This window comes from Mesoplodon densirostris, chromosome 16 (genome assembly GCF_025265405.1).
Source record: "Mesoplodon densirostris isolate mMesDen1 chromosome 16, mMesDen1 primary haplotype, whole genome shotgun sequence".
Lineage (NCBI taxonomy): Eukaryota > Metazoa > Chordata > Mammalia > Artiodactyla > Ziphiidae > Mesoplodon > Mesoplodon densirostris.
The window spans coordinates 32,709,398-32,723,514 of record NC_082676.1 but is presented as its reverse complement, the minus strand read 5'-3'; the positions used below and the strand labels follow the sequence as shown (position 1 = coordinate 32,723,514).

The window sequence follows — 14,117 nt, the reverse complement described above, 5'->3', positions numbered from 1 at the left end:
GTTTATTCACTTGGAGGTGAGCTGTACCTGCTGAGAGCTGATGCTTTGGTCCAGTTTCCAGGCCCCTTCCCTTACATATCAAAGCACTTGGTAACCTGGACAGAAAGGCATCTAATAAAGAAGACATAACCAAAGGAGCTGACTGGTCCTGGCAAATAATTTCCCTAGGGCTGAGTATCTGGAATCAGATTCAAGAAACTCGTTTTTTGAAATGTTTATATTATAGATGTTTCTAGAAGTAGTCTTCCCTGTTCAGATAGGATTGGGAAACCCTGTGTGCATCATGCCCTTCTTGACAGTGCATAGCACTCTTAAACTTGTGAGCAGCTCTGGGAAGTCCTGAATGAGAATGTTCTCTTCCCCTCACCAGACACCTATTAGTGTTACACAGTTGGGCTTTATGGGCTGCAGGCAGCACATTTGGGCAAACATAAGCAGAGATGGGGAACTATTTGGAAGAAATGTAGGAAGTTTGCAGAACAGAAGTAGGCACTGAACAGGCAGGCCTCTGGGAGGAAGGGAAGTGAGCAGTGAGGGCTGGAATGTCCTGCCAGGGCCACAAGGAATGGGGGAGGGGCCCTAAAGGAAGAGTGGTATGGGCTCTTTCTGGAGGATTCCCACAGCTACTGTGTGACCCTAGCCCTTCCCTGATTGCTGTTAAACAATGCCAGACCATAGAATAAGATGGAAAACGCCTTGTGCAATGAAGCTTGTAACTTTAATCTTTAAGCTTGTAACTTTAATCCCCAGACTTAAAAGAATTTAAAAAAAAAAAAATGGACGAGTTATCTCAAGAACATAGATGTAAAATTCTACATAAAATATTGGCATATCAAATCCCAGAAGAAAAATCTAGCATGACTAACTAGAATGGTTCAGTGCCACACGGTTCATGTTAACAGATTAGAGGAGAAAGACCTATGGTTTTAGCAATTGATGCTGAAAAGCATTTTGTTTTGTTTTTCGTTTTTTGTTTTTTTGCGGTACTCGGGCCTCTCACTGTTGTGGCCTCTCCCATTGCGGAGCACAGGCTCCGGACACGCAAGCTCAGCGGCCATGGCTCACAGCGGCCTAGCCGCTCCACGGCATGTGGGATCCTCCCGGACCAGAGCACGAACCCGTGTCCCCTGCATCAGCAGGCGGACTCTCAACCACTACACCACCAGGGAAGCCCTGAAAAGCATTTTTAAAAAGCAAATATTCCCAGTAAGAATTATATAAATAAAACACTACCAGTGTTTGTATTGAGTACTTCCTTTGTGCTGGTCTGGATTCATGCAAGTAATAATTAATAATACAAGTTAGTGATAAGACAAGAAAATGTAATGGAAAGAAGAAATGCAAAAAACAGAGATGATTTGGCATATGATAAGAGTGTGTACCTAAAAAAACAAATTCTTCATGTGTGTAACTTTCTAAAAACAACAGTGGGGTGGGCATAGTTAGGGTAAAATCAGAAAAAATACAGAGAAGGGTTTATTCTTTTCCCCTCTGTCTCCCTGTCACCCGTAGCATTACCTGACGTGCTTCAGCGGCACCATCGCAGTGCCCTTTCTACTGGCCGATGCCATGTGTGTGGGATATGACCAGTGGGCCACCAGCCAGCTCATCGGGACCATTTTCTTCTGCGTGGGAATCACAACTTTGCTGCAGACAACTTTTGGATGCAGGTGAGATTGGGGCACTAAATTGGGGATGCTGAAGCACCCATGAGGCATTAAGCACTGCCATTCACCTAGGGCTGCTTGGAAGGACTGACTGGAGTATAGGGAGGTGTGTCCTATGGCATTTGCCCTGCCTCCCCCCAACGCTACTGTGTTTCTTCTCTAGGTGGGTGGCACCGCTTCCCACCTAGTTGTGCAGGCTGGAAACAGACTCACTCTCAGCTCCTTCCATCCCACCAGCTGGCAGGGCAAGTTTTCTCTCCAGTACCCCCTCCCTGCCCCCATTCCTGAAGTTCAGGCCTAGACTGTTCTACTAGGTTCCTAGTTGGTTTCCCTGCCTCCAGGGCTACTCCTCTGCCCTGCTCTGTGTGCCATTCCAGTGCCGTCTTTCAATGTTTGCATCTTCCTGGGTGTTACCAGGCTACAGCCCTACTCCCTGTTTAAAAAAACAGATGTGCCCACCCTTTAGACTTCTCCCTTGTTCTCTGTCCCACCACCCTTCCAGCCATGTCCCTGTGCCCTGCAGTCCCCTTCCCTGCACTCACCCAGGGGTGAGTTCCTCCCCGAGCCCACCCTGCTGTCTTGCCATCCTGTGCTTGTGCTTTGCTGCAGCCTTCCAGTCCTGGATTACCCCTCTGCTCTCTGTGAAGCATCCCTGACTTCCCAAAGCCTCCTTTCTCTCTGAATTCCCACACATGCACCTTGTGTATGTTCTTCTAATGTGGCTCTTATTCCACTTTGTCCTTTTTTGTTTGTGTCTTTTCTTGCTGATTCGTGTTTCCTTCCTTGATGCCAGAACTGCACTTTGCATCCCCAGTCCCCAGCTTAAATGGGTATGGAGCTGGCATAGGTAGGAAAAGAGCTGTCCTGTCTTACCTCCTCCTGCAGGCTTGCTTTGTCCCCTCCTGTCCCCTTCTTCCACCCTCTTCACATGCAGCCTTTTCCTTTACCCTAGGGTGCTGCTCAAGGGGTGGAGCCTGTGGGGACAGGACTGTCCTCAGGGGAAGGACAGCAGAGTAAACGTGCGAGTTCTGTCTCTCACTCCATTACAGACAGTCTGCCTTCCCTGCTAGGGAAATGGGAGCAAAGGCAGAGGGAAAAGAAGGCAGCTTGGGAATCATGGACTGTATTCCAGTGAGTCAGAATCCTCAGGGTGACCTTTACTTGAGGGGGGGTGGAGCAGGAGAATATGGGAAGAACAGTGTTAGGGCATCCTGGTTGGCGGCATAAGCAATGTCCTCAGGAGGGATACGGCAGTTCCCTAGAAGTTCTGCTGATGGAAGGAAGGCTGTGAGGGCTGGCTAGCTCTTGGGGTTCTCAAAACCCCAGCCCCTGCAGGACTGCCTGCAGCCACCATGCTGAGCAGATCCCTTACCTCAGAAGGGAGGGTCTTCTTAGGGGACCCCTGAGGGAAAGTCAGGGTGTTATTGACCTCTTAGGGGAAGGAGATGTGTTCAGGCATTCCAAAGAGGACTTGATTCATTTTCTTAGAGCCCAGGTAGTTAAATTTGGCTGGCAGTATCTTTCATTCTTTTGATACAGCATTCAAGGTTCTGTATTTCAAAGCCAGAAAGGATTAGAAAGCTTTTATTGACCGACTCAAGTGTACACAGGACACTGGTTCTCTGGGGAAATATTCTTTTTCTAAACATCTAGCTCATCAGGGAACTTGTAGCACAAACCATCTGGAAATTTGGGCAGTGCCTCTAGTTGAGAATTGTTGGTTGACTTGAAGAAGGAATGAAAGACGTGTTTACTGTGGTACAGCAGGTACCAGGTGCAGCTCTGCCTTGGTCTCATATCAGGGAGGCTAATCCTGACTGACAGTTGAGCCTGGCTGTGCTGGGCACAGTTGCCTAATGGTGACGTAGTAGGGAGAGTTTGGGGTAACTTTTGGTGTGTGCTTTCAGTTATGGGAGGGCACCCGTTCAGGACCCTCTTGCCCATCGTTGGGGCACAAGAGACCTAAACAGAGCAGCCTGGGTCAGTGCAGTTTACCCCCTCCCCTCCCTGAAGGAGCACAGTGGAAGGAGGGGAAGGTGGGGAAAGAGGAGTCAGTTAACTTTTGCTCTATTCCCTTCTTCGTGCTACAGCACCTTTTTCTTACCTGGGATCCTTGCCTCCAGCTCCCATCTAGTAGGGAAACAGTGAGAAGGCACTCAGCACCGTGGTTTCCAGCTCCACAAAGCCTCAAGCTGTTGTTGATACATTCCTTTTAGTTTTATCCAGCATATATTTGAGGGCCTGCTGTGTGAAGGTGAACCCAGGTGATGAGGTGGGTGAGAGGCATTTCCTTCCCTGCCTGGTTGGTCACCATCTCTGGGGTTTGTTTGCTGTATCTGTTTATTCATGTGTCCCATCTCCCCCATCCTCTGCATCTCCCTGTCCTTCACCCTTTTCTGTTAAAACTCTTAACTCCTCTTTACCCATCTTCCCTTCCTTCCACGGTGCCCAAAGAGGCAGGGCTACCCCTTCTAGCTGAATCACCTCTCACACCCTTGCCCCTGGGTTTCCTGTGGGTTTCGTAAAAGAAGAGCAGAGATCTCAGGAGTGGCCAAATATCCCACTCCTCTAGTATTTCCAGCAGACCAAAGTTGGCACTCAGACCTCTGTAGAGTGGGGACCCACCTCTGGTACTTAGACGCCCAGTACTTACTCAGGACGGGGGCAGGGTTGAGCATCCCTGGGCCTATTCCAGGGGACCCACCAAAGCCAGAGCAGCAACATTGCCAGTGTTGGTTAAAATCAAGTCGTTGAATATTGTAATGATAAACTGTAATCCCATGGGCAGTCAGAATCTACAGTTTCCAGTAAAGCATTAGCTTATGCCACATGGCAAATGATGGTTTCTTCCCCATTCGCACACGGGGGAGTGAAATGAGTGAGTATGAGAAGTTAGAGGGACCTATGCAGCGTTATGACTCTGGACAGAAGACCTCTCCAGCTCCCAGTTTCCTTTTGTGAAAATGACAGGAGGCTCTTCCTAAGGTGTCCTGTGGATGACACTTGCCATCACTGTGTTTTTGTAGATTATTATAAGCTCTTCCTAAAATACATTTGGGAAGTTACAGAGTATGGATAATGTGAAAAGCCTTTTAATTCTGCTGCTTGCTAACATAGACCCTCATCGTAGACTGTGAATTATCATCTTAACAGACTTGTGCATTTACTTCCTGATCACAACAGGATCAAACAAACAGATAAAGCAGTTGGGGCAGAGGAAATATCAAGGTGGGACACTGGGAAAGAAAGGCTGATGTGCCAAGAGTGGGGTTTATTCCCAGTATCACAGCCATAGGATTGCAGATGCCCTGTACGTGTTTGTTGGTGTTTGTTTGCAGTTCACACTCATTTCCTTAGGCAGAGAGCTGCAGAAGGAAAATCGTGTTCAGCTTTCATGATTTCTAGGACAGATTTTCAGACTTTTCCAACTCTCAGTGGTTTGCCATGTGTGTCTGAGTTCTGTCCGTTTCTTTGTGTGTTTGCCTAACACCTGTTGAGCACCCAGTACCTCTTTGCACTGGATGTAGTGGGTACATGGGACCTAGAGACCAGCCATGGTCCATGCCTCTGAGGGGTGGGGCCTGTATTGTGAAGAAGCTAAGACCATGATTGCAGGTGTAGAACAGAGGAAGGAAGTATAAGCATTCCCATCCTCTGGGCTGTGGCCAGGTCATCCCTGCTCCGTGTTTCACATGGGCACTCTGGTGAAGAGTGGCATGCTGTTCCTGGAAAGTTGTTTCATTCCATAAAAATAACCAAAATTGATATGGAAAAAGTGAGGGTGAAACAGATGTGTGCCTTTGCAAACCTGAACACAAGCTCAGAATGCCGGCTTTAAGATGCTGTGTTGTAAATACTCCTTTGGGGGCATATTTTCCATGGGCTGGGCTGGCTGAGGACACAGAAAATGTGTCTGATGCAACGCGTGCTGCAGACCCTCCTTCCTTCACTACACATCTCCCCTGGCATGAAGATGCTTTCCTTTCCTCCAGAGATCATGACTTGTTTTGAAATGGAGGTCATATGTCTCTGCCCCAGTTGTGTGACTTCTGTGGCTTTAGTGCTTCCCGAGGCCTCCACCTGTTGGGGGTGGGCAGTTTCTGTGACAGCTGCTTCTTCCATCACCCTCGTCCCATCCAGCCTTTTCCTTCTTCCTTCTTTCCTTTGACTTTTATCCCCTGCAATTTGCTTTCAACGAGGTCTTTATTGTCGAGTGCCCTTGGGTGAGGTTTCAGACTGCTGAAATCAAACCTCATTCTGGTTGATTTCAATCCAACCTACCCCTTGGGCTGTTTCCAGGAATTAGTAAAAAGCCTTTAAAATCCCAAGAGCAGGGGCAGGGTTCAGAGTCCCCTAACTCAGATGTTAGCCAGCCAGCAGCAGCTATGCCTCCCTGGCTTTGGGGAGGACTCAGTTCATGCGTAACCTAGGCTGCCATTGTCTTTTCCATCAGAGACCAAGCCTTGATAGCAGCTCTGAGCTTCCCAGAGCCCTTGTCCTCGGGTGTTATGCGTAGCTGGGGGTGAAGGAGGGCCCTCTGGGACAGACCCTGCCCCCTTGCATGCCATGCTGACCTCCAGCTTTCCCTGAGGTGTGCAGGTGCTGTGTTTGGGGACCACATCCAGCCTTTTGTTCCAGGTGCCTCTTGGAGGCCTTTCTCTCAGCTCTCCAGCAAAAGAAAAAATTGCAGGTGGAGTGGCTCCTTTCTTGAGAGCCTCTCCTGGCCATAACAGGCCTGCTGTAGACACACAGAATATTCCTTTGCTGAGAAAAGGCAGGGTTTTGGCTAAGAGAGTCATTGTAGCCGGTGCAGCAGCCTGGTCTCTAACAGAGTTGTCTGCCCTGAGGAGAGAGCTACCCTGTCTTCCATCTCCTTTGGTTCTGGGGCCTGTACAATATAGGGGGCAGCTCCAGGATACTATAAGGTCTCAAGTCTGAGGCTTTGAACTCTTAACTGTTGATAAAATTTAGAAGAATGGAGAGATGCAGTGCTTGGATTGGGGTAGGGGAGACTGGGATTTTCCCCCACATTCTTTTCCTGTATATGTGTGTGGGGATGTATGTGCAGTTTTTTGAATTACTTGAGAATTTCAGGCAGCATGATGATGGCTCACCCCCAGATACTCTCCTAGGAATGAGGGTCTCCTGTGTAACCATTTACCACACCTGAGAAAGCTGAGTTATATCATCTAATATGCAGACTATATTTAATTTCCCTAATTGTCCCTAAAATATCTTTTACGGCTATTCCCTCCACCTCTCCGAACCAGGATCCAATCAAGTTCGTGTGGTGCATTTGTTTGTTGTGTTTCTTTGGTCTAGTAATAAACAGTCCCTACATTTTTCTTCCACATCATCCTCTTCTTAAAGAGTCCAGGCCAATTGTCTCGTTGAGCATCCCGTGGTCTGAATATGTCCGATTGTGTCCTTGTGGTGATATTTGATTTGTTCCACAATCCCCCTATTTGTTGTAAACTGGGAGATGGGGCCAAAGGCATAGTTGATTCAGGGTGAACATTAAAATTACTGTGTAGATGACAGTGAGCCTGTCATGTTAAGCAGGCTCTTAATAGCAAGTTGTAGGTTTTTCCTGCCCCCATGTAAAAAAAAAATTACTGTTTATTTAACTTAAAGAATTATAGGTAGTACATTAAAAAGATGGGGGCCAGTGAGAACCTGGAGGTAGTGACCTTGGAGGAAGGTTTGCCCTCACCAGCTGTGTCGAGGGGCTCTGGCTTCAGAGGTGGCGTCACTCCCATTCTACTGTTTACCAGCTCTGTGGCTTTGGGCAAGTTACCTAGTCTCAAAGTCCCCTTTGCTCCTCCATAAAATGCTAATAATAATAAAATTGTTAGTGAGCATCAAATAAGATAATGCCTGGCACTCGCCCACACTTGCCTATTGGTGCTCATTATTTTAGTGGACCCTCTGGAAGGGTGGGTGTAGGTGAGGCAGATGGGGGTGCAGTGGGCAAGGCTGGTGTGCCAAATGGAGCAGCTTGTCCTTGATGACATGGCAGGGGTTGGGTGTGCTCCTTGGCCACACGGCCATAGGTGAACTCCTTCAACTCTAGCTTTTCTGGGTGGTCTCCCCCTTCAGTGAACATGCTGTTTCTCTGTTTGCTAATATTTCTGATGCTCCAGGAGACTAGGAGACTGACTAAGTCCTCTTAGTATATGTGGGGTTAATGAATTCAGTTCCCCACAATCTTTTTTCTTTGGCTGTCACATCTCACTTGCCCCGTATGTCCCCACTTGTTCTAAAATGCTCATCTTCTTCCTCATGGCCCACTGATTCTCCCTTTTATCATTCCTTTTCAGGCAGGTGACTGCCTGGCAAAAGTTGTACAGGGATAGAGCAGCACTACACAGGAGCAGAGGATAGAGCTTCTTGTCAAATACCCAGAGGGAAACTCTTCTTTTTTTTAAAATTTTGTGTTGTTTGTAACTATTTGACCTCACTCTAGTATTCTAAGGACCAGGTTATCATCCTCCCCCTTCTCCTCCCAGAAAGACACTTTATAGCCATAATTTTTTAAGTCATATCTATTGAGGGGTAATTGACATACAGTAAAAAATTTCCCTTTTTCACTTGCATAGTTAGATGAGTTTTTACCCATGTGTACAGTCACTTAATCACCACCACAACCAACAGATAGAGCATTGCCACACCCCAAAGAATTCCCTTATGCTTCTCTGTGACTGGCTAGATCTTTAAGTAATAAAACAAACTTTTGACCTGAAATGGTTGATACTGTCATGCTTGAAAAGGTTATCAAAATTGTACCCAGCCAACCCTCCTAAATTCCTGTGCTCTGTCTGGACAAAGCCTTCTGCTGGGAGGTGGGAGAGGAGCCAGTCGGCTGCTTCCTACTGAGGTTCCCAAGGAGTGTGTCTAATTGGAAGTGTTGACTGAGATAGTTCATATAATTTTGATATTTACATATAAGACCAGAATATCATGGACTTGAAGATAAAGGTTAGATTTGCCTTTAGTTAAGAGTTTTCTTTGAATCAACTCAAAATGGATTAGAGATCCAAACATAAGAAACATGATACTATATAACCATTGGAATAAAACAAGGGCGAATTCCTTTATAACTAGAAGTTGGGAAAAACTTTTAAACTAGGACTCAAACTCCAGAAACAATAAAAGGATGATAAATTTGATGACATTAAATGTTTTAAAATTTTTAAGCTTTGCATTGTAAAAATACACCATAAACAAACAAAAATGACAAACTGGAGAAAATATTCATAATATAGATAAGTTCTAATATCTCTAATATAGAAAGAACTCTGAAAAATCAAAGTTAAAAATTACCAAAAATGGTATAGAAAAAAAGGACAGAAGACACGAATAGCTCTATAAAAATCTATATAATGGCCCTTCACCATAAGAAAGGATCAAATTGACTTTATAATAAGAGAAATACAAACTAAAGCTACCCTGAGATATCATTTGTCTCCTTTGTCAGATTGACAAAAAATGATTTTAACAAGCCACTCTGATGGCAAAGCTGTGGGAGAACAGGCATTGTTACACATTGCTGTCAGGAGTGAAAATAATTCAGTCCCTGTGAAGAGGAATGTTACGAATCTAGAGTACATATGCATTTATCATTTGATCCAGCAACCTACTTCTAGAAATTTACCCTGGAGATATACTCCCACAAATGCAAAATAAATACAAAAAGTTTTTTTTTATTGCTGTGTAATTTGTAATGGGAAAATAGTTAACACAACTTAAATGCCCATCTGTAGGAGACTATCATACATCACACAATGAATTACTATGCAGCCCTGAGAAAGAATAAGAAAGATTTCCATGAACTGGTGTACAGTAAGTTCCAGGATATATTGAAAAAACAAGTTGCAAAAGAGTGTGTATATGTTTGAAGAAACAAGAATAAGTTAGAAATTAATAAAAATGGTTAATGATCGATAAGTCAGATTTGGGGGTTGGAGGGGATAGGAGTGACATTTTCCTGGTATATCTCTATATGGTTTGATTTTTTTTAACCGTAAAATGTTCAACATATCCAAAACATAAAATCTAAAAGGATGAAGAAGCACAAACCCTAAAATTGAATACAAACAGAAACAAGTGAACCTAACTTTATGTCAAATTGCTGGCCACATGGAGAAAAGAATTAATTCACAGACTTTAGAACATAGTACTTTGCACACTCTGAATGGGATATATTCTAAGGAAAAAAAAATACAGAGAAAGCTTAAACTTAGTAGTCTTGGGGCTTCCCTGGTGGCGCAGTGGTTGAGAGTCCGCCTGCCGATGCAGGGGACACGGGTTCGTGCCCCGGTCCGGGGGGATCCCACATGCCGCGGAGCAGCTAGACCCATGAGCCATGGCCGCTGGGCCTGTGCGTCCGGAGCCTGTGCTCCGCAACGGGAGAGGCCACAACAGTGAGAGGCCTGCGTACCGCAAAAGAAAAAGAAAAAAAAAAAACCAAAAAACTTAGTAGTCTTGTTAGTAGTGACATTGGTATAATTCTGGAACTGTGCTGCTTTGGGCAAGTTCGAGACAATTTAATTACTAAAAGGAATAGTCATGGAAGTATATTATTAAACTGAATAAAAAATGAATCCATGTGTCTATGGTGATATTCAAAAAAAAGAGGGAGATAAAAATTGGACAAAAAGGGAGCCAAGAACAATTCCTAGAGGAAGTGGTATTTTCTCTGTGCCTTCAATGTTGAATAGAAATGGAGCATTAGAAATGAATTGATGACATAAGAGATGAGCAAAACCTCAGAGGCAAGATCCTAGACCGCTTGCCTGGAGTGCAGGCGTGTAAAGTGGCCGGTGAGAGACTAGACTGGGGAATGGGTTCAGGTCACCTGGACACCGAGGAGGAAATGAGGCACCTCCAGCAGGGTTTTGAACACAGTAAGAACTTGTCTGGTGCTGGTTAGGTTCTTTTGCTGTCCTGGGGCTAGAGCCTGACATGGGAATGTGTCACTACAAAGGTGACTGTGTGCTCAGGGATTTTTTCTTAATGACATCCAGCAACACTATTAACTTTAAAAACTTCCATCTGCAAAAATCCATTTTGGGGTATCTTCACATATTTAAGATACACTTTCCCTGTAGTTAAGGTTGGCAAAATTTCTTCCATAGAGTGATAAGCAGTGAATGTTTTAGGCTCTGTGTTCTCTGTTTTAACTATTCATCTCTACCATTGAAGCATAAAAGCAGGCACAGACAACTCGTGAATGAGTGAGGGTGGCTGTGTCCCAGTGAAACTCTACTCAATGAAAACAGGTAGTTTGCCAGATTTATTTCACTGGCCGGTTTGCTAACCTCTTATGTAAAGAAAAGCACAGTTTAATTTGTTTCCTTTCCAGTCATCAGTAGAGAATAAAATAGCAGACAGTCCTGTCTGCTTGCAGAGCCCAGGGATCTGAGGTTTAGGTGATTGTGTGAGTGAAGAGCCCCAGGAATTGACCGGCTTCATGCTGGGGAAGTGCCTGAAAAGCCACTTTATCAGATGAGAATATCAAGTGCTTTATCATCTTCAGATCTCTTTTTTGGAAAATAGGCTTTGTTGATTTTGATTTAGGGGAGCTCTTGTTTAATGAAATAGTGTGCTCTCGCTGCAACTTTCCCTAAGAATATTTCAGTCAAGCCACTGATTTATGCTGCCAGTTATGGAGACCACACTTCACTGCTGGGATACTTACTGTAAGGCTGCTGCTTGTCTTTCATCCAGAACTGCTTGTGGCAGGCAGTGTGCATAGCTGCAGAGTGAACACATAAGCTGGCATGTGCATCTTTTACCAGGTCATCTTGGGAGACTTTGTCTGGGGCAGCACATGTGAGAATTTTCTGTTAGCACCCACTTTCAAAGGAACCCAGGGGCCTGGTTGTGTGAAGGTGAGTGGGCTCCTTTGCAGCAGTGCTCTCAAGGCCTTTGGTCATGGTGAAAGCCATAAAATGCACGCCCTGAAAGGTGCCCAGGCAACAGTCAGGTTCAAACTGAGGCTCGTGTCACCGGGAATGGAGCCCAGAGCCAGTCTTCACTTTCCCACATCTAGTGAGTCACCAATGCAGGGTTGATTGCAGTGGTCCTAAGGATGAGATTTCTAAATGCAATCCATATTGCATTGCTTGAAATATGAAATGATAGTAAAACAGATGCTATTTGGACCATTTGAAGTAGCATCCATTCCTGATTAGATGCTGACCTCCCTTTACCCTTTCAGTACACTTCTGAAAAATCGTGTAAATCAAGCAGCGTTTTCCCTTTGCTATACATTCCCACTTCAGGGGACCTTCACTTCCACTTTGATGGTACTATGCGCCAGGCCCCTCCAACAGGTAATTATTAATGGATGGTTGTGGAGGGCATGCCCATGGGAGTGGCCACTAGCATTGCATCTGGTTTGTACTGTGCAGCCTGCCTCTGTGTCTTAAAGCCAGCATCTCTCAATTGATTTCATTGCAGGATTAAAATGGCCAGGAGAACAAAAGAATCTTAAGCCTCATATAGCTCAGAATAGTGTGTACCAGCTCTGGACTTGTAAAGCGGCTACGTGTCCTTCAGCCAGAGCCACTGTTTCTCAGTCCAGTTACTGTATCACTCAGGGCAGAGTATGCTGTCAGCTCAGAGGAGAGCATGCTGGGTTCCTATCCTGCTGGCCAGGACACTGATTCAAGGCTGCTTAGGAGTATTTAAGAATGATCTGGACATCTAGGAGTTCCTAACCCTGCTAACCAAAGGCTAGTTTCATATTTTACCCCCAAAGTAATGTTACAGATAGTGATTGAGTTCCCATGTTAGCCCATTATACATCTCTAATAATAAATGACAAAATCTTTTGAATTTGAGTAGTACCAGTGCTCATAAAGTCAATAGGAAGTATCTAAAATGTGACTGAATGGTGGCATCTGAGGATCTCTGCGTTTAGTTTGACGTTGGAGGCAGGAAATTTAAGAGTCTGCAAGCTTCCTGGGTCCTTTAAAAATAAGGGTTCGAGCATTTTTGAGTATTTTTTATGATTAAGCAGAATATTATATCTACTGTTGATTTGTAACTTACAGTTTTCCTTTTCCTCAATAGATAGATAGCTCACATGATTTTAATGCTTATCCTCAGTGATTTAGGGCAGTTTTTGACTTACAAAATGGAACGACAGGGGGAGATAGATTTTTTCCATGATAACCAATAAGAATTTGAAAAGGAGGAGGAAGAAGAGGAGGAGGATGGTAAAATAGAAGATGTACACTGATGTTTAGTAAGGAGCTCACAAGCTCAGCAGGACAGAGACATCCAAATGCCCGCATCCCCCACCCCCAAGGGGAAAGGTGGTGATGGCAGGGGCTGGTGTTGGGGTGCTGCCACTGACCACAGAGCTCCCCCGGGGCCCACCCTGGGGCAGCAGGCGGGGAGGACGGAGAAGCCAGCATCCCTGGCTGTGTGGCCGAGGACATCTTTGCAGACTGGGGCTCTTTCTTCCAGGTGTGCCTGCATTTACTCATGTGCTGTTTGTCTATGGAAAAGACTGTTAAGCTGACAAATAGTGAACTACCTCGGTAGTTCCTGATGCCGTGATCATGGTTTTGGTCTCGTTTCTTTTAGGTTACCCCTGTTTCAGGCCAGTGCTTTTGCATTTCTGGCCCCTGCTCGAGCCATCCTGTCTTTAGATAAATGGAAATGTAACACCACAGGTAATTGCAGTTATTTCCACATATGTCATTGGGGTCCTTTAACGCAGGTGATAGAAGGGAGGCCTGGGCGTGCTGCCCCCAGCAGTGTTAAATCCTTTCTGGAATCAGGCACAGAACACACAACCAACAAACAGCTTAGAACGTTCCAATCTGTGGATCGTGTTTCTGTCTCTCTCTATCCACTTGTTCATCCCTAACCCCAAAGCAAGTAAGGACCAGAAAAGGACCTCATTTCTCTGTGCTAATGAAATTGATAAATATGGGGAAAGAATAGAAAAATATGTGTGCTATTTTTCTGCCTCTTTCTTTCAGTGGATTTTTTGAACCACCAGTTAAACACTCTCTTTGCTGCAATAGCATCCCTTCTCTGAAACATCTCTGCTTTTTAAGGATCTGACTGCTTTGGTTTTCTGCAAATGACTTTCATTCCCCCTCCCATCCTCCTCATAGTGATTGCAAAGATCCTTAAATAACCCAGTAAGGTCAGGAAGAGATCAGATAGGGGATTTGAGGAAATCACATAGACCTGTTGTACTCTCAAAACATTGTTAAATTTTTAGGTTCTAGGAGCAAAGTTTTCTAGCCCTCCTTTCCTTCCTTGCTCCTAGGAGTTACTTTGTGACCACTGATTTGATTTAGGAACAGGAAAAGGGCCTCTGTTTTATCTAGGTTTTTAAAACCTCAATCAGGCAACCTTGCTATTGGGCATGTCAAAGAGCTGCTTGCAAAGGTTGGTCTTTGTATTAGGCTGGGACTAGCAATG

General features: G+C 45.1%; 1 protein-coding gene across 1 annotated transcript in view; it reads left to right on the top strand.

The window, feature by feature from the left end:
* SLC23A2 (solute carrier family 23 member 2) overlaps nucleotides 1-14,117 on the top strand; it is a 147,846-nt gene that overhangs the window by 96,922 nt on the left and 36,807 nt on the right. The window contains exons 5-6 of the mRNA XM_060077922.1: nucleotides 1,513-1,670; nucleotides 13,266-13,354. Coding sequence (XP_059933905.1) covers nucleotides 1,513-1,670; nucleotides 13,266-13,354 — 247 coding nt within the window. The remainder of the gene's footprint in view (nucleotides 1-1,512; nucleotides 1,671-13,265; nucleotides 13,355-14,117) is intronic.